The following is an 18495-nucleotide window of genomic DNA, read 5'->3' as shown; positions in this document are numbered from 1 at the left end:
CTCCACCTCATTGGAATGAGGAACTGTTGCAGCCCCTTTAGAAGGAGCTGAGGAGGTTTGGCCTTCAGATCAGCTCCTTCCCACCTCTTGATTTGCTGCCCTGGCCAAGCTGCTGCTTGTGGCAGCACTTGTTTCACAGCTGAGAGCCCTGCTCTGCTGGCGTGCAGCCATTGCAGGAGCTTTTGCTAGGGACATTGAGCCTTTCAGATCCTCCTAGGGAAAGTTCGGGGCAGAATTTGTCAAAAGATCATTGCATGGGAGATGCTTTTGCCATTAAATCCTTTCTCTGTGCTCCATGCCTTGCACAGTTAATATTTGAGGAAACAAGTTTGCTGCTCCAGAAATTCCTCAGATCAGTCAGTTTGCCCATACAAGTACACAATTTTGGATGTGCAATTGTGGACAGGGCCCACAGTGGGCTGGGGGTCAGACTAAGGAGTTGACAGAAAGAGGAAGCCAGCAAGATTCCTGTGTGTCCATGAGAAGAAGAGAGTGAAGATAAAGGTAGAAGGAAAGAAAGAACATCTATGCTGCAAAGAACACCATGGAAAAACAGGATTTATCTGTAGTTTTGATTTTTGGGGATGCTTTCTCAAAACAGTGGTTAGACCAATGGACTTGAGGGGTGGTGTGATGATGGCCAATGAGATGGGATGCATTAGGAGGTCAGAAGGCTATAAAAATGCTATGTATGAGCACAATTAAAAAATTTGGAAGAAGTTTCTTTGTGTCGTGTCTGCTCCGACAACGACATGTAATCTGACTTTAATTCATTGTGCAGAAAAACAGAAGAGCGCTTCTTGTGATCTGTGTGTCTAGCCTAAGTGACCTTGCCTCCAAGAACTTGGAAAAGTGGGGAGAGATGGAGTCAGTAGCACAAGGATCTGCACAGTGATTCTCCCTCAGGCCTGAGGAAACAGCCCACTCCCACTGGGCCACGGCTTTTTACCCTACATCAAAACTTCATGCTTCAGATTGTGGTGCTGAATCCCCCCAGCCTTGTCAGGCCACACTGTGATGACCTGAGAAACGCTGGTTAGTCCTTGGCCTTGCTGAACAGCCCCTGGGCTCAGCTCCTCTTGAGCTTATCAGAAACACTGAGCGCCGCCAGGAACTTGTGCTGTCTAACGAGCTCCTGGGGTTTTCTATGAACAGCCTGGGAAATTACTTTTCTTGCCTGAATGGCATAACATCCTTCTTCTCACACTTTCAAAGGCCGGCTGCTGACCCAAAGTGCGGCCACGATGAAGCATTTTATGACTGAGGCCCACTCTCTTGTGGCCCATGAACAGCGGTCCAAAGGAGGCCCTTGGAGCTCTCCTGGACCACAGTGGCTGCCAGCAGCAACCGCCCTCGGAGTGGGGCCTCTCAGAGCCAGCGAGCTCTGACGCTTGCTGCACTCGCAGGATCGCCCATCAACAATGGATCCTGGGCCAATACCCCCACTCCTGGAGGCTCCAGTTTAACTACTGTTAAGCTTGAGTGCTGTTAAGCTTTTAGGCCATGTTCCTTTTTATCCTTGTCCTTTATGTTCCTTTGTCAAACACACCTAAACACACCTAAACACACACACACACACACAGACAAAGATAGTTCTTGGTTCATTTCTGCTTTCATTGACTGCATTTTGTTTGTTGCTTTTTTCCTTGTTTTCCTTCCCTTAACTGATTCGTAAGTAAGAGTGTGAATGTTGCCAATGAATTTTGTTGAGCTATTGTTTCATATTCAATCTGGTTTTTACCAATAACCTTGCTGGAAAACTTTTAAGCAATCTCAAACACTTGTTTGTAACAAGCTGTGGGAGCATTAGGTACAACCTCGGTTGACACTGAAAAGCAGGAGAGTCATTCTAGAGTGACAAGTTTAATTGCCCATTTTATTACTCTTCTATTTCTTTGACTCTAGTAAGTGAGGCCAAGCTTTTCTTGGAGGCAGAATGTGTGTGAGATGCACTTTGGGATTATCCCATAGCTCTGGGCTGAATGGCACCCAGGAGTACAGACAGATTTGAGGAACCCTCATCACTGGTTGTTGGCCTCACATCCACTCATCCTTCTGCAAACAAGTAGCAAACAAGACTGTTGAACTGCTGTCCTGGATAAATATCCATTCAGATACTTTTCCAAAGCAGTGCATCTTTTCCCACGTGCTCTTCTTACCTATGAAATTGTGATTGAAGACACCTCTGAGCCAGATCGGTGTGAGATTGCAAAGGAGCAAAGCTTTGGGATTTGGGCACACTTCTCTTTGTTTCTTTGCTCAGGCCTTTTGTGAGCACAGAATACATGTAGGTCGAAAACTTTTGACTATACAGGATCTTTTGGGTCTATTGTCCCCTGTCTTAGTTTAGGGCAGATTTGGGAGAAAAGCTCCAAATGGGGGTTTCCCCAGGGAAAAAAATTCAAATGACCACTCCCCTCAACTGGTCCGGGAAAAATAATTTCCTTGGAGAGAAGTGGAAAAAGCTGTTTATTTAACAGAAATTGAGTAATATTAAACAATAAAACCTCTTGCTGTTCGATGGGATGGCGAATCTAGGAAGAAAAGTTCTTTTCAGGTGGTGTAGTTCGGATTGCTCAGGTTCTTCTCAGTCCTTTTGGCGCTGGATAGTGCTGAGGCCCAGGCCCCGGTGGGCCAAGGGCTTGAGCTCCCAGTGTTTGTCTGGGTGTTTTTCAGTCCAAAGCACGTTTGCACAGATCCAGGAAAAAAAGAAAAAAAAGGTCCAGGGAACTCCTCTGCCTCAGCTAGCTAAAACTAACTAAAAGCCAAAGAGAAGCTGTGTCCCGCTGTCTGTCCGTGCTGCAGAGAGCACAATCCAGGAGCAGGATGCACGGGGGGTGAGTTTTCTTTCAACACAAGCTGCGCGCTTCTTCTACCCCCCTTTGCTCTCAGAGCCAGTCTCAAAGGTGAGAGGCCCAGCGAGGAAAGAATGTGGTGAGTCACTGGGACATCAAGTGAGCTGTACTCCCATAACCTCAGCACATCTCCTCTAGCCTAGCAGGTCCTAGTCTCACATTCTCTGCTTGTTTTTTTTTTAAATTTAACTTATATAACATTAAAAAAAACCACTGTATCTACAAAAATATATATAAAGAATTAAAATATGTGATCACAATTTAAAAAATACAATCAAAATGTATCCTCAAATGTACATTAAAATATCAGAACACTTCATCCCTACTCTACTATATCCCTATACTGTACTACTATCCCTATACTATATCCTACATCCCTAACTCTAAACCCTAAGGCATTAAACCTATTCTTCAACCACTCTTCGGAGAGGCAGAAGCTTCTTCCTCAGCTCCGGGGAAAGAGGGCTCTTCTGGATGGGAGGCAAGGACTTTGTGGGTAGGAGCACACATGAAGCATGCAGAGAAAAATTCTTCGTAAGAGAGGAGCCTGTCAGGTCTGCAAAATGGAAACACAAAGTGTAACAGAGAATGCCGTGCAAACCTAAAGCATCTGGAGCTCCATATTTCATGGGACAGATTCCTGCAAACTACTAAATAGCTGCACAGGGAAACATGCTCCTGCCTGCAGCCACTTGAGGCAGGCCAGGGGACACTGTCCCACTTGCACAGAGCTACCACAGGAACAGCCTGGCCTCTGGGCTGGCCTGGGACAGCAGGGAGCCCAGAGCCCTGGGCTTTGCAGCCATGGCTCAGCTGCACATGCAGCCTCCTGCTCCTGGCCCTGCCCCACAGCTGAGCAGCCCTACAGCTACATGGAACACTGGCAGCAGCACAGCTCATTGCAGGGGGCACATGCAGGGCAGAACTGTTCCCTGGGGATGAGCACAGGCTCTCTAGGCTGGCACAAGACCCTTCCTCCTGCCAGAGAGCGGCCCAGCCCCACCCCTCACCTGTGTGTGAGGCTGAGCCCTGCTCAGCCTTCATCTTGTCCTCAGTTAGGAGTTGCTTCAGGCCCCCCATGCCTTGACTAGGAAGGGCAGTGGAGAGAGTGGGGGCGGATGCAAACCCTTCCTCAGGATTTTGTCGTTGTTGGCACAGCAAAAAAGTCACGTCCGGTGGTGTCCAACTCAGCTCTTCGTCAGCTTCCTGGAGAGCATCGGTTCCTCACCAGCCCAAGATGCTGGAGAGGTTTTCCCGCACGTGTGGAGGCTGGCTGGCAGCACACTTCCTCAGCTTGGTGCCCATCACCTTGTAGAGGGCAGAGGCAAGCTTGGTGACCACAGTGCGGACATTGGCGCTTCGCACAGGCAGCGCCTTGTTCCCCAGGAAGGACCAGAGCACGGGCAGGGCGTAGCGCTGGACGACTTCAGGGCTCCTGGGATAAACCCATTCCACAAGCACTGCCGGGAGAGAGACACAAGCTTCTTAACCACCAACCTTAATGCAAACAAGGATCTATTTCTAAGTTTTGCCTCTTGGAAGCCTCTCTGGCTAAGATCAGAGAAAGAGCACACAGACCCCCATGAGCCAGAAATGGGCAAAGCAGCTGATCCTCCCAGAAACAGAACCACCAACTCCCCAGGATTAATTTCTCCAAGCAGGGCCTTGTAGCTGGGGCAGACTTTCTACTTCTACTAAACTACTTTATGATCTGTTTCTGCAGGGACAATGCCTGAATATGACAAATTGCCTTTTATTTCCATTAAGAACTTGTCTAAACCCACACTGAAAATCTGGACATGCACCGTAGAGAAGCAAATGTGGGATTCCTAGTAAAAAGGATGATTCCATTTTTGTGACTTCTAATGTCAAGTGCCAAAAGTCTAATCTGGCTCTTCCCTTTGCTCAGTGGCACACAGCAAAGGGCAGTATTAGACCACACTTCAAAACTCCAGCCCACCAGAGGTGGGTGCTGCTTGACACTTGGAGTAGAAACATCAGTGACTGGCTGGTGTCATTGGCAGAATGCTTTTGTGGCTTCCAACAAACAGCTGTTCCAAACCCCAGGGTGTCTTAGATAATGACCCAGACCCCACTGCCATGGCATCTGAGCATCTCCAGATTATAATGGCATTTCCCCTCCTGAATGTGAAGGGCATTTTTCCTTACAATGTGCACTGAAGAGAGGAAGAGAGAGAGAAAACTGTTACCCAGGGGACTACAATTTAACCAAAACATGAGTGTTTTCTTACATTGTTTTGGAACATCCTCTCTACTTGTTTTCTGAACTGAACTATATCAAACATAGACAAAAATTGACTACCAACAGGTTCCTTGCATGGCAGATTTGGCTGAGAGATCAAAAGCTGAAATGGTCTGGAGACCATTCTCATTTTCTAAACAGGCAAAATGTTGTGGAGGAGGCATTTATTATACTGTGGTGGAAGAGACTTCATTTTCTCTATGGTGTTAATTCACCAGCAATCATCAACATTTAAACAGCTCTTGGAAGTACCCAAAACCAATGCTTCTAAGTGGGAAAAGGCTTATGGTATCCATTTAAAAACGGGTTCATTTGAGTTTAAATGCAATTAAAGACCTTGGTCAGTATGGAAGTTGAGAAGAGAAAGAGCTGTGTGTTCCTGCTAAACCTCAGGGAGCGCATCTGCTCTTTCTAAAGTAGCCCTAATTTATGTTTAATTCCTTCATTTGAAAAAGAGATCAAAATAAATGCAAAACTAAACTCCCTCTTCCTAAAGATCTACTTTATTCAACTGCTCTTTAACACGCCTTTGACATTCCCAATCGCTGAACATGCCCGTTTGAGATCCACAATGAAGACACAAAGTGTATTAAACCTTGCATTTAAAGATGCTGGCAGAATTAGTGGTGGATTTAGTCCCAGTTAAAGCAAGGCCATAAATCATCTTCTCTACTATATATTGAGATGATCATGTTTCCATTCCTTGTCTGTTGCTGCCATAGCAAGCTCCTCTGAGGAATCAATTAGCAGCTGCATTTGTAGCATTTTGGACAGCGCTGACATAGGAAGACACTGTTTGCACTCCCTGAAATGCTCAGCCCAAGGCCACTTTGACAGCACAGGCAGGGAGCCTCAGCACTCTGCTTCTGCCCCTCTGCCCACAAAGGCTACCCTTGCACTAAATCTGTGCCTCTAATATGTGTGTTGAGTTTTGAGCTAAGCTGAGAGCCCCAGGCCCTGCAGGGTTCAGCCTCAAAACCTTCCAAGAGCAAAACAAGGATTCTGTGAGGACAAAACACACTGATCCCCTGAAACAGCATTTGCCACCACTTTCCCTCAAGCGTCACAGATGCCCCTGAACTTCCAAGAGAGGAGCCAGCTAGGGTATTTTTAGCCCTTCCCTTTCCTGAAGGTGGCTTCTGAGATGCCCCAGAGAGAGCTCAGCCACGAGGCCCAGCACTGCCCCCGTCTCAGATGCTGCACACCACGGCAGCAGCCAGGAAAACCTGCCCAATACACCTGCCATGGGTGTTGGGCAGGAGGGACAAGCTCAGCAGGTCCTGAATTGGAGGAGCTACTCTACTGTCTATTCACAGGCATTCCCTGTACATTCTTCCTTGGAAGACCTCTTGGCTTAGAAGGGTTGGCCATACCTGTGATACGCTCTGTGACATCCAGCAGAGCTTGGCCACTCAGTTGACTCCATCTGTGGCCAAACTCTTTCATCAGTGATACTTTATCTACAAGAGAATCACACATTTCTGCTCACTCTTCGGAGGTCATAGGAGAAAGGACATCGGGGTGGGAAAGGGCAGGGGCGAGCCCTTATTTTATAAAATAAAGTCAATTTCTGCTGATTCTTGAATCCTTTTCTTCTTTCCTTCCAGCCTCCTAGGGAGGGTTTTTAATTCCAAAAGAAAAGCTCTCCTTGCACAACTGTAGATCCAAAGTTGTCTGCTCTACCAGGAGCTACATTAAACATTTCACATCAGTGATCTCAAGAGTTCAATCACGTGTAAGCAGTGGAAAGGGTTTGCATCCCAGAGCAAAAAGGAAGAATCCCATACTTGGAACACAGAAAGGCACTGAGTCAGGCAGTTCATGAGCTAACAGAGCAGCTGAGGTGGAGAAAGTGGAAACTGCCCTGGAAGACCTGCCTTTTTAACACTTCATTTCTCACGCATATTCCCCAGTGCGGCATTTTCAGAGCTGACATAAATCTGTGTGGCAAAGGAATTTGCAGCAGCCCTTGCCTACGTAGCTATTTGCTACAGCCATCTTGCACCATGCAAAACAACATGTGGAACAAGGCATCATTGACACCTGGATGTCTACCTGTTTGTTATAAGGAAATGAACTTGGTGAATCAAAAGTTCTCCTTTGAAAAAAGAAGCCAAAGAAGAAAGGTGGGAAATGGGCAGCTAATGCCTATAATGCAGAGCCTCCCAGGAGGCTGTTCTGCCATAGCTCTGATGGGCCTGTGCCCCTCCATGCCAACAGCAAAGCTATTCATTTGGGAAGTCAAATGGGGCCCAAGCAAACTCCAAAACCCCCTTGGCTCTGAATTCTAGCAAAGCTGTAGTCCAGGACTTCCTCTTCAGACAAGCAGCACAGAGCCAAGGGCTCCTGGGACCTTTGGGAAATGCTGATGCACATTCAAGCCTGTTGGGGGACTGGTGTGTAAGGACTGCAGCTCCACAGCTTCTGGTGGATGTCAGCTGCAGTGTTCCACAGACAACAAGAGCTATCAAGGCTCTCAGCATTCTCTTGTGTGGGAGAGGCAGAGACACAGCTGAGGAGAGTCCATGTCAGGGGTCAGCCTTACCTAAATGAGAAATGGATTCTTCCAGCGCTTTCACAGCTGCAGAATGAACCCCGGGATCCTTTGAGTTCAAGTTGTTTGTAATTCCTTCCACCAAATGGATGATCACTGGGCTCAAGGCATCTCCCAGGATGCCAATGATTTCTGCCAGCGCGTCCAGCGCCTTCTGCTTCACCCTCTTGTGGCTGTCAGATATTCTCAGGACAAAATAATCAAAAATCTGTGGAGAGAACAAACAAAATGACAGCTGGATTACAATGTTCTTGTTTGAAGAGGGGATGTGGACATGCACACTCAGCAATGTAAAAGATAGATCTGATCCTTTTGGACAGGTCAGCACTCGCTTGCACAATTTCACTGTTTTCCTGGGGACCACTCACTGGAGTGGTTGCACAACCTCATGCTGGTTGAAAGATTTTCATCTATTTTGCTGAGGTTTGGGTGGGGAAAGAATAATTCCTATGGTGTTTCCCTCCGCCTGTAAATAATTTAATTAAATAAATTAATTCATTTATTAATTCAAAAAGATGACCTTTGCTTTAGAAGTATGGAACCAGATATGTACAGTGCTCATTTTTCTGTACACTTTCCTCAAGTACTGAGGGCAATTTTGATATTGCCAAAACTATGGCTGGAGGAGATCTATGTTTTCTTTAGCCTGTCTCTATCTCTGTGTCTGGAGAAGTGCAGGGCTCTGATCAACTCTTCCAGGAACCACTCCATTTGTCTAACTTAACACGTAGCCTTCTGAAATTTAATGTGCTGTACAGCTCTTATTGGAGCAGCTTCAGTCACTTGACAGCCACATTATCAGGCACCATTTTCTGGAGAAAGGGAAAAAGCAGCTTCTGGGAGGAGAAGGCATAGATATATTCTTATTAATTTTCCTCCTTTTCCAGAGAGAAGAAAAGGACCCCACAAGAAGGTTGAGCACCGTCTTTCCCAAGAGGAATAGGGACAAGGATGGAAATGAGTAGCCAGACATGTGCATGTGCAAGACAAGGTGAAGTTAAGAGAAGAGAAGTGGTTTAAACCAACCCAGCCTGATATTTCTCTTCTTTATGCTAAACCATTTTTTATTTAGAGAATAATTGCCATGCTTTCAGTGCCGCTATTCCCTTCACTTAACCCAGCTGGGAGTAGGAGACAGCTGAAGCTACAGCAGCAGCAAACTCTGTCATCATCTGATGAACAGCATCAATAGGCACCTGCCCAACAAACACAGCTGGACTGAAAGAACTTGTTCTGAAGCCTGGACCTGAATGAAATTTGTCTGTGTAAGAGGGACCAGTCTGGCCCAAACTGCCAGGATGTAGTGCTAAGACACACGGAATGAACTTCACTGCTCCAGGCTTGGGAAAGGAGCTAAAGGAAAGGAACAATGAAGATACCCTACATACTTGGACAATGTTAGTGGAGATGAGCTGGGGGCGGGTTTTGCACAGCTCGAGAAGGAATGCCACTCCTTCCAGCCGTGTCTGAAACCCCTTGGCTTCCAGGAGATCGTAAAGCTTCTGGAGCGGCTCCGTTTCTTCCACAGCTGGAGGTAACGTGACCTGGGCTTTTGCACGGTGTAGGAGGCGTCCCTCAGAGGTAGACTTCACCCTGGAAAATAAAACCAAATTAGAACTTGGTGGTGGTAAGACCTTCAGTTAATGGAGAGCAAAACATCTCGAGGAGCATCCCTAATGATATGATTTCCAGCTAGAAAATCATGAGGCTCTGAAAAACAACGTGGACCTCATGACAATCATTACAGGAGACAATCTGCGAGTAACATTCTCGACAGTGCTCACTCAGGAAAACCAAGGATGAGATGTATCTGATCGACCTTCAGATGGCTTCCCAGGCACACAGGTCTCATTCCTTTGTGGGGAAAGAGAATTTAAACTTGCAAGTTTAAATGCTTCCTGATATGGGACATGTGTGTCTTATACTAAGGAAAGTCACCACTCTGGAGAAGTGCCACTACACCAGGCATGACAATCTGTAACAGTAGCTCAGATGCCTCTGGACAGATGAACAGGGTCATATCTGAAGGATCCAGGAAATCAGTAACAGAGGTAAAAAGAGAAGGCAGACATCCCAGCACTATGCTAACTTTATGTTTGCTTCCCCAGAGACTAGATCCACAGCTTAACAAACCCACAGGGAACAATTCTCCTGGATCAACCTGTCTCTTCCATGAGCATTCCAAGATCCTAGCTATGCTACTGAGGCATGTGGTCACTCTTCTGCCACCACTGAGCATGACAGAGCTAAATAACTCTCCTCTGTTATCACAGGAGAACAGGTACAAGTAGCTCTGCCCCTGGAAGAAAGGACAGCAAGGACCAATTTCCATTGAAGCCATGAATGAGCCAGGCCAAACAACTTGCATGGGAGCTGCTTGTTTGGGGAATGGCATCTTGTTTCGTGACTGGGACTTCTCATCAAAGCACCAGTCTGAAAAAGACTCCTCTCTGATGAAAAAAACCAACCCTGATTGAATTTACTTGTCCCAAGTCAGGCAGCAGAGACACAGCCCTCTCCATGCCTCCACAACACTGCCCTTGCCAGTTGTTGTGGGTTTAAACTAGTAACAAAAATTACTTATTTTTGTTGTGAGATATGGATTAAAACAAGAGCAAAACAGGCTTAAAACTTAAAAGGAATAAAGACAGTTTATTAACAGACTATTAGAATAAGAATACCAAAATAAACTTTCAGAAAACCCTTTTACTTCTTACCACTCAATTATTTCTTTGTACACATAACAACATAGAGACAAAAAAATAGTTTTACAATCTTGGTGGTCAAAAACAGTCTCAATTGTTAGAGTCTTTTCATCAGTCCTTGTAGAGAAACAGAAGTCTCTTCCTGGCAATCTATGGAGTTTCTAGAGTCCACTCCTCCCATCTCACACTATTCTGAGGTGTGCAATGGGTCAAATTGAATCTAGGGATGTTATTTTTAAGGATAAGTGATTCAAAGGTAGAAATTTTCTTCAGTTGTTTCTGTGAGCTTTCCTGGAAAACAGCCATCTCTTTGGCTCCTTTAAGGCTTTAAAATCTTCACTTCACTCGCAAGTTCCAGCAACTCACAGTATCATAACCACTCTTCTTTTCTTTAAAATCCACACTTTGAATACTCTATTCCTCCCATAGTCTAGTCATGAATTGAAGGAGTCTTTAAACTACTGTCCATCTCCATAGCTGTAACAGAAAGACTTTTCAGCAACAAGCATCTTCTTTTTTCTCTCTTTCTTATTTAAACTTAACTCTTTTCTTCACTGTTTTTGGTAGTTTTATGATGTCTTACATGTTAATTGTCTCTCTTTCTCTGTCTGTTCTAAGAAAAAGGAGTAATCTGTTGTTTATCTAGGTAGTAAAGGAATTAAAAGAAGAAAGCTACAAAAGTTCATAGTGTCAAGTTTCAGTCTAGCAGCAGACCTTGAAAACTAAACTAAACTGCTAAACTCTGCTTTTCTCTCCTTCCCCCCCCCTCCCTGCAGCCTTGTCCCGGGCCTGGGAGGGGGGAGGGAAAGCCAAGACAGAGCTTGTTACCTCTCCAGAGCCGGAAAGGAAAAAAAAAACCAGAGAGCTCTGAGTGTACTTCTTAAGGAGGTGTTTAAAAGTTGAATTCACTTTTTAATGGTCAGATCTGCTGTCAATTTTTAGAAATGACTGATAATTGGTCAGGAAGAAAAACTCCCATCAGTCACCAGTAGCTTCAACTTCCCCTTTTTTTACTTGGTCTTAAAGGTGAAGCTACCCCATGACACCAGTGCATTGTCTGAGCCACAACCAATGGGTGTCTTTTTGTTGCCCAATTCCTGTGGAAACCTCTCCAGAGAAGCTGTGTTCAGTGTAATGCAGAAGTAGCCAATTTTTATCATAGAGCATTTGTAAGGAATGGAAAGAATCTCTGGCACAGGTCATCTCCCCCAGAAAGATTTTCCTGAGGAAGGACATGTAAAGCTTGTCAGGTGCTTTGTCCCATCTAACAAAAGTGCTCAGTACCGTTTACTAGAAGGCAATGTGGCCTGGGGCTTCTTTGAGGAATCGCTGCTCTTCTTCACCGGCATCTTGACAGATGGGCCTTCACCCTTCTGGTTTTCCATCTCCTACAAAGACATAAAGAAACCCCATGACTCTTTAGAAAATGCAATAGGAAACTCCCTGTTTAAAACACAAGTTAGAACCTCAGGATCATGGCTACCAAGGCTTAGGGAGACATTTCCTAGCTTACAGAAGGCAACAGACCAGAGACTCAGTGATGTCGACTCTTTGTTCTCAATAGCCCAAGGCAGGTTATGGGTGCTGCCATACTGAGCAGCACTCTAAAATCCCAATTTCATTAGGCTTGAGCAGAAATGGGAATAATGCAAACTGGTAGGCAATGAGTGTTCTTAAAGGAAGCAGCAGAAAAATTTGGACTCTCTGGGGGCTGGCCCATTGTGTTGGAAGTTGATTCAACACTCGCTCTCCCTGTTCCAGCACAATGTCACGCTCTCTTCTATAATGTAGATAAGAAGAATAAAAAAACCCCACAAACAAACAGATGGTTTTCCACTGGACGCTGCTGAATTCACCAATCTTCCTCCAGCTCCACAGGGTTCGGCAGTAGGGCAGTATTCCCAGCAGACAGACAGTAATTGCAGTAATCAGGATTGACATGTACATCTTTTGCATATTTGGAAGTTTTCCTGGCATTACTACATCCAGCATATTTTGCAAAGGCTCTGTCATCTTCAGAAGCACAATTCTCACTTCATTCCTTTACTGGGGGCACAGTAGGGAGAGCACGGGGACAGGTTACGCTTAAATGAAAACCCTTTTTCTCCGCTTCCCCTTTCGCCTTTGTGATATTCAAAATATTCAAAACCCCACTTTTTCCCTAAGAATATCTGACCCTTTGTAGTCTGCAGATGAACTAGCTGAGGATTAACAGCTCATTCCCAGGAGCAAAGAGAATCAGAAGAATGAGATAAAGACCGATTAGGTATGTTTGATCTCATATTAGCAGTGGCAATCCTTGCACAAAGGAGACATTTCTCCTGCCAAGCACTTACTTTCTTCTTAATTCTTGTCACAATATCTTCCAGGTCACGGGTAGAAACAGATTGCTCCAAAAGCCTTTTAAATTTTGGATGACTTAGCATCATCTTCACCATCTCCTGTCCATAGTGCCTAAGGAACAAAGGAAGCGAAAGAAAGAAAAGTGAACAAACATAGGAAGAGTGTTAACAGAAGAGGCTGATACCTTAAACCCATCAGGTGCAATCCTTGCAGAAGAAGGCATTACCTACTCAGCAAGGAGAGACATTTACCTCCACTTGTTGCTGCACAGTGCTGTCAGCTGAACACAAGAGGCAAGAGGAGAACGTGGGGCAACAGAAAATACCATTTCATTCTGAAACTGTGTGAGTGCTTCCGTGGGATCAATGGATCCCAGGGAACAAGCAAAACACATCTGCTTTGATGTCAGAGCCTATTAGCAGTGTCTTCCTTGCACTGCACAAAAATTTGCCTTCCTTTAACAGGCAGGGAAGCCAGGACAAAACACCTATTGCTTCCTATTGATTATTCTATACCAGATGTATGGACAGGGGCAGCTAGTTGCTCCTGTGTTCTTGGCAGCTATTAATGGGAATTTAACCATCAAAGTAAGGGGATTTTGGTGGTTTGGGTTGATTTTGCCACTAGGAAACCACAGTGCTCTTCAAGGACAAATTTGGAGGTCATTTAGCCACAGATAAAAGCATTATAGATTTCTTTAGAATAGGTTTAGAAAGACTGAATACATTGGCTAAAGACCCCTGAAGTATTTCTAGGAAAATCTTAAGTTAATGAGAAATATATGTTTGGGATCCTTCAGTGATGAAAAGTAGACAACGCTTTGGCTTTGTGTGGTGCACCTAAGGCCAAACAAAACTGACTAGCTAATCTGAGCTTTTCTGATCTCAGCCAAGAATTCTTCAAGTCAGAGGAAGCTGGCAATGCTCTTTCATGCTGGAGAACCTCAGGTTACCCAGTACAATCATTTCCCCGGGGAACCCAGAGCACTGGTCACAAGACCAAGGCTGACAGAGCTCAAGAAGGGTTTGGACAATCCTCTTCAGCACATGGAGTGTCTCTTGGGGTGTCCTGCACATGGCCAGGAGCTGGACCTGATGACCCTGATGAGTCCCTTCCATGATTCTGTTCTGTGATTCTATGCCCCTTATCCACATGGAGAGGTAACATTATTTCCTGTAGTTTCTACAGTTTTGTGGGTTTCCCTTTTAAAGCCAGACACCAAACAGATTTCCTGTTTTAGGAGGTGAAATGAAGATCGTTACCTTGTGTCCTTGTGACAGTCCTGAGCAAGCTTCCCCGCCACCTGCGCCAGGCTCTCAGCCCTGGGTGTGCCTGCGAGCTTTGTGACTCCAATTTTCCCCATCAAGGACAGGAGGAGTTTGGCCGCACACTTCCGCACCTCAACGTAGCGGCTCCTGGGAAGAAGAGAGCAAACACTGGGACACAGGGAGAAGGAGGCACAGCAGCACAGGCCTTGGCCACAGAATGCTCCCTGTCCTTGCTGGGCAAAGGAGGCCTGGGTTCTCCCTGCAACTTTAGACACCTGTAGGAGGTTCTGTCCTCAGATAAACACAAAGTTAGCATTGTACAGAAGGACTGCCTGCAAGGAAGAGGGAGAAATTCAGTCTCCCTGCATTATCTGATATTCAATTTCTTTCCCAAAATTTACTCTGAGATAGATTAAAAAATAGATTACATATGAATAATTTAGAAATTAAAGACAACTCATGCTGACCCATCAGAGGCACCCACTAGACAAACCAGCAGCAGCAGCAGGACTGAGGCTCTTTCCTCCCATTTATCCCCAATTCTAGAGACCTCTTGAGAAAAACAAATGCAGGGAAAATGCCCCATGCTGTGGGGTGTGAGGTTGCAGAATATCCAGCAATGCTGCCTGTTCCTTCTGTGAGGCTTGGCAAGGGATACATCTGAATGTTTTACCCTATTCCAAAGCTGAGGAAGGAGTGGCAGGCAGTTCAGCCAGGTTGTTCTGTTCTAGAGACTGTCTCTTGGGAACTATCAGGCCCAGCACCAACACTTAAGGCAGCATTTGCTTCAACTGTCCCATGGCAGTCAGCCTGTGAAGGTGCCTGTAAAGTGATCATCTCCAAGCTAACATGAAACATCAGTTTGAATAGAAAGTAGAGTTCTAAGGCCAGGACAGTCCTACAAGACTCCTTTTGGCAGGAGCTGCACCTGCTGTGCTGTCTGTGCCCTACCCAGCACATTCTCTCCCATGTGCTCCATGCCCCAACAAGTCCCCTCCTTCTTTCTCAAGCTAATGGCATAATGAGGATGCATGGTTTGTCCCAGGGCCTCTGTGCTTAGCACAGTGAAATATCAAAGAGCGCTCACAGCTACAACTTCAATTGTCCCTCTTCCCACAAAAGCATGAGGCTCTATCTGTAGCCTTTGCAGGCACTTTCATTTCCCCACCATTCACCAGTTCTGGGAAGCTCTGACAGGCTGGGAGAATTCCAGGAAGCAGCAGGAAGCTGAGTCAGAGGAGGTTTAGGTTGGATATGAGGAAAAGGTTTTTCACCCAGAGGGTGGTTGAGCACTGGAACAGGCTCCCCAGGGCAGTGGTCATAGCACCAAGCTTGACAGAGTTGAAGAAGCATTTTAACAACAATGTCAGGCACTTGGTGTGATCCTTGGGGTGTTCTGTGCAAGGCCAGGAGCTGACCTCGATGCTCCTGATGGGCCCCTTCCAACTCCCCATATTCAACAGCTCTGTGATTCTGTGAACTAATAGGCTGTAGGAGGGCAGAAACAGGTGACAAGAGGAAAGAAGTGAGGTTGATGGGAGAATGAAGTCACTGACTTCACAGAAGATGCAGGATGCAGGAGCCTTCCCTCTCACCATTCCCATTCTGTCTCTCATCCCTTCCCCCATGCACACATCAGAAGGTGAAGGAGATCACTAAAAGAAGAAGAACCTACTTGGCTCCCCTGTCCATGAGAGCAGCCAGTGCTCGTGCAGGAGTCACGTTCTCCACCATGATCCCCAGGGTCTGATTGGCTGCTTTCTCAAGAAACTCTGGGGAATTCCAAACCATCGGGAGCAGGACCTGAGCAACCTCATTCACCTCGGAGTCCATGTCCTTCTTCAAGGCTGCAAAGAGCTCTCCAAGAGTGACGATTGCAGCATAGGACACCTTGGAGCGGAGGTTGCTCACCTGGGGAAGTGATGAGAGAGACATAAGAATCACCTTGAAAAGAAAACCAGTGGCCTTAGACAACAGTCCCAGGAAGTGACAAGTCCCTCTGTGTCCAGGGGAAGATGAAAGCACAATAAGAGCAGGAGAGCATAGGCACACAAAGGCACTTAGTCTGGCACCAGTTTCTGGCCTCAGACCTGCTGATAGCAGGGCTAAAACCAAATCATTTCAATTAACTCTTCTATCATGTCTACCCCTTTGATTTTAGGCCCGTTTATTCGGAAAGCACAGACTCAAGTCTACAGACTAATTGGCAGTGTTGAATTACAGCTCAGGCAGAGATTAGGACTCTGGAAAATAACGTAATTAATGTCTCAGTTTGTGCATTTGCACCTTGCATTACAATGACACCTCACTCAAAGATGAGTGTCAGACAGCCAAACGACCAGGAAATACAGCTACATGCACACACAGATCCTAGCTGACAGACATTAGAAATACAAGGTCTAGAAACAGAAATGAAGGCAATCCCTGAGCACACATGAACATGAACATGCACATATCTACTCTACACACCATGTATGAGGTTACGGGGGACAATTCAGAAGAATGTTCTCACCTCGCTGGTAACTGCCAGGCAAATTTCACGAAGTCTACAAAGCACGACTTCTGAATGGGACCCAGCCAGCTGTCCAATGCTGGAGAGCGCCTTCTCCTTCAGCTCCCTGAAAGGCAAGTCCCAAAAAGATTGGTTTTTCTCTCCCCACCCAAGAACTAGGCAGCACCCTCTGAAATGACCAGGCTGGCAGCTCAGTGGGACCTCAGTGGGAGGTGCTTTTCATGGAGATTTTTTGCTGCTTTTCAGGAAATTGTGGAACTCATGGCCACAGGATGCTGTGGCTGTCAAAAGCATACACAAATCCAAGAGGCAAATAGAGGGGTTTCAGAGTCTTCATTTGTGGTCGTTTTACAAGACAGCCTTTCTGAAACCTCTGGCCCATGAAGTCCGTGTTTCACTGCTTCTTAGAAGCTGTGAGACCGGACCAGGCAGCTGTTTCCTGTCACCTCCCTGTTTCTGTCCCTGAGACACAGTCCCATGGGGCTGTTACTGGGCCATTTTGCTTCTTTACCAGCCCCAGCAGGCAGTTCAGCAGTAAGAGACTGCACTGGCACTCTGGAGCTGACTTTCCACTCTGCAATTCAGGCCTGTCTCTCACCCACTCCACTCCTCCTTCACATTGTCCAAAAAAGCAGCAGGATGTCCCAGAAGATTCCACACCTGGGCAAGAACAGCTAAAACTCTGGCAAAACCTTAACGCTGAGAGGGAGACAGAGTGAACGGGGCCTTTCTTACCAGTCATCACTGCCCAGCAAGGAGAGTGCCTTGAGCAAGGCCTGCTGTGGGTCACAAGAGGCTGTGTCCTTCTGCCTGTTCCCACGCAGCGGCTCCTCTCGACGCTTGGCACCAGAGGCCGTCTGCGAGGTCACTGTGAGGAGAGGGTCAGCCATGAGCGCTGCAGCCCCGGGCAAGGCACCCCGCCATGGAGCGGCCTGCAGCCCCATCTCCCAGCCAGGCTTCCATGTGGGACAAAGTGGCACTGGGTCAGACACTTCCCTGCTGCCTGGCTCCTTGGGCTGCTTGCTTTCTCCCAGCCCCCCCAGCTGGGCACAGCTCCAGGCTAAACCTGACAGCTGCCCACACAGCGCCAGCTCCCAAGTGCCACAGCTACCACAGGCAGCGGCAGCTTCCTGAGGCCGCAGAGCTCCCACTGCCTGCCAGACAGCGCCCACCAGCAGGACTTGCTACCCCAGGAGGGAACCCCTCAGCTGCCTCTCTTGTCTCAGTGCCCTGATTTCCCCCAGCCCCGACGACAGAGGCACTCTGCAACTCCCTGAGGAAAGACCTGCAGCTGCCTCGCCACAGCACCAAGCCAAGCCTGAACAACCCAGCCCTGCTGGGCCCGGCTGAATCCCCACGGAGCAGCTACCAGGGAGCAGCGATAGCTGACCCTTCACTCCTGACCGCGCCTCTCTTCCCATTGCCTTCAAATCTTCTAGACAGCAGGCACCTGACTGCACATACATTGTAGCCTACTGTTGGCCAGGGAGTACTTTATGGATTTTGTCCTTTCCAAGCATCATGAGTCTTTGCTCTTTCAGAGGTACACACACGCTGTATTTCAACGATGCTAAGGTGAAATTTGTCTGTCATCAAATGGATGTGTTTGTGAACTCAGCAGTGCCTAAGCCTACACTTGTGGAAAAATGCCATTTCCAGTCTAGACAGTTGATATAAAAGCCTTCCAAATGCAAACTGAGGACAAAAATATGCAAATACAGCTGCAAATTGTTGCCACACACATGCTCTTGATAATCAGGTGTCCTGGCTTTGCCTTAATTGAATTTTGTGGCACAGAAAAAAATGTACAAGGTATGAGAAAAATCAGATGATAAATGCGTTTCTTATGAAACCCATTCGTCATCAAAAGCACTGTGCATCCAAAATTTCATGTCATGCACTCAATAGCTCATTTCCTAAAGTGTAGGTGAAAACATCAGAGCTGTCTACAATGATGGACTATAAACAATGCACAGAACCCAGATTAACTGCTCT

At 46.6% G+C, this 18495-nt stretch overlaps 1 protein-coding gene across 1 annotated transcript in view; it reads right to left on the bottom strand.

Moving 5' to 3' along the window:
• Positions 1-4079: 4079 nt before the first annotated feature.
• The window catches only part of LOC131577703 (TOG array regulator of axonemal microtubules protein 2-like), a 30627-nt gene continuing 16211 nt past the window's right edge, over positions 4080-18495 (bottom strand). Inside the window, exons 9-18 of the mRNA XM_058835749.1 lie at positions 17236-17368; positions 16501-16606; positions 15664-15899; positions 13983-14135; positions 12714-12831; positions 11662-11765; positions 9061-9265; positions 7664-7880; positions 6492-6578; positions 4080-4315 (exon numbers count right to left, since the gene is read on the bottom strand). Of these exons, the coding sequence (XP_058691732.1) occupies positions 4080-4315; positions 6492-6578; positions 7664-7880; positions 9061-9265; positions 11662-11765; positions 12714-12831; positions 13983-14135; positions 15664-15899; positions 16501-16606; positions 17236-17368 (1595 nt within the window). The remainder of the gene's footprint in view (positions 4316-6491; positions 6579-7663; positions 7881-9060; positions 9266-11661; positions 11766-12713; positions 12832-13982; positions 14136-15663; positions 15900-16500; positions 16607-17235; positions 17369-18495) is intronic.

Source organism: Poecile atricapillus, chromosome 3, assembly GCF_030490865.1.
Source record: "Poecile atricapillus isolate bPoeAtr1 chromosome 3, bPoeAtr1.hap1, whole genome shotgun sequence".
NCBI classification, from domain to species: domain Eukaryota; kingdom Metazoa; phylum Chordata; class Aves; order Passeriformes; family Paridae; genus Poecile; species Poecile atricapillus.
The sequence above is the reverse complement of the archived record's forward strand: the minus strand, read 5'-3'. Positions and strand labels throughout refer to the sequence as shown.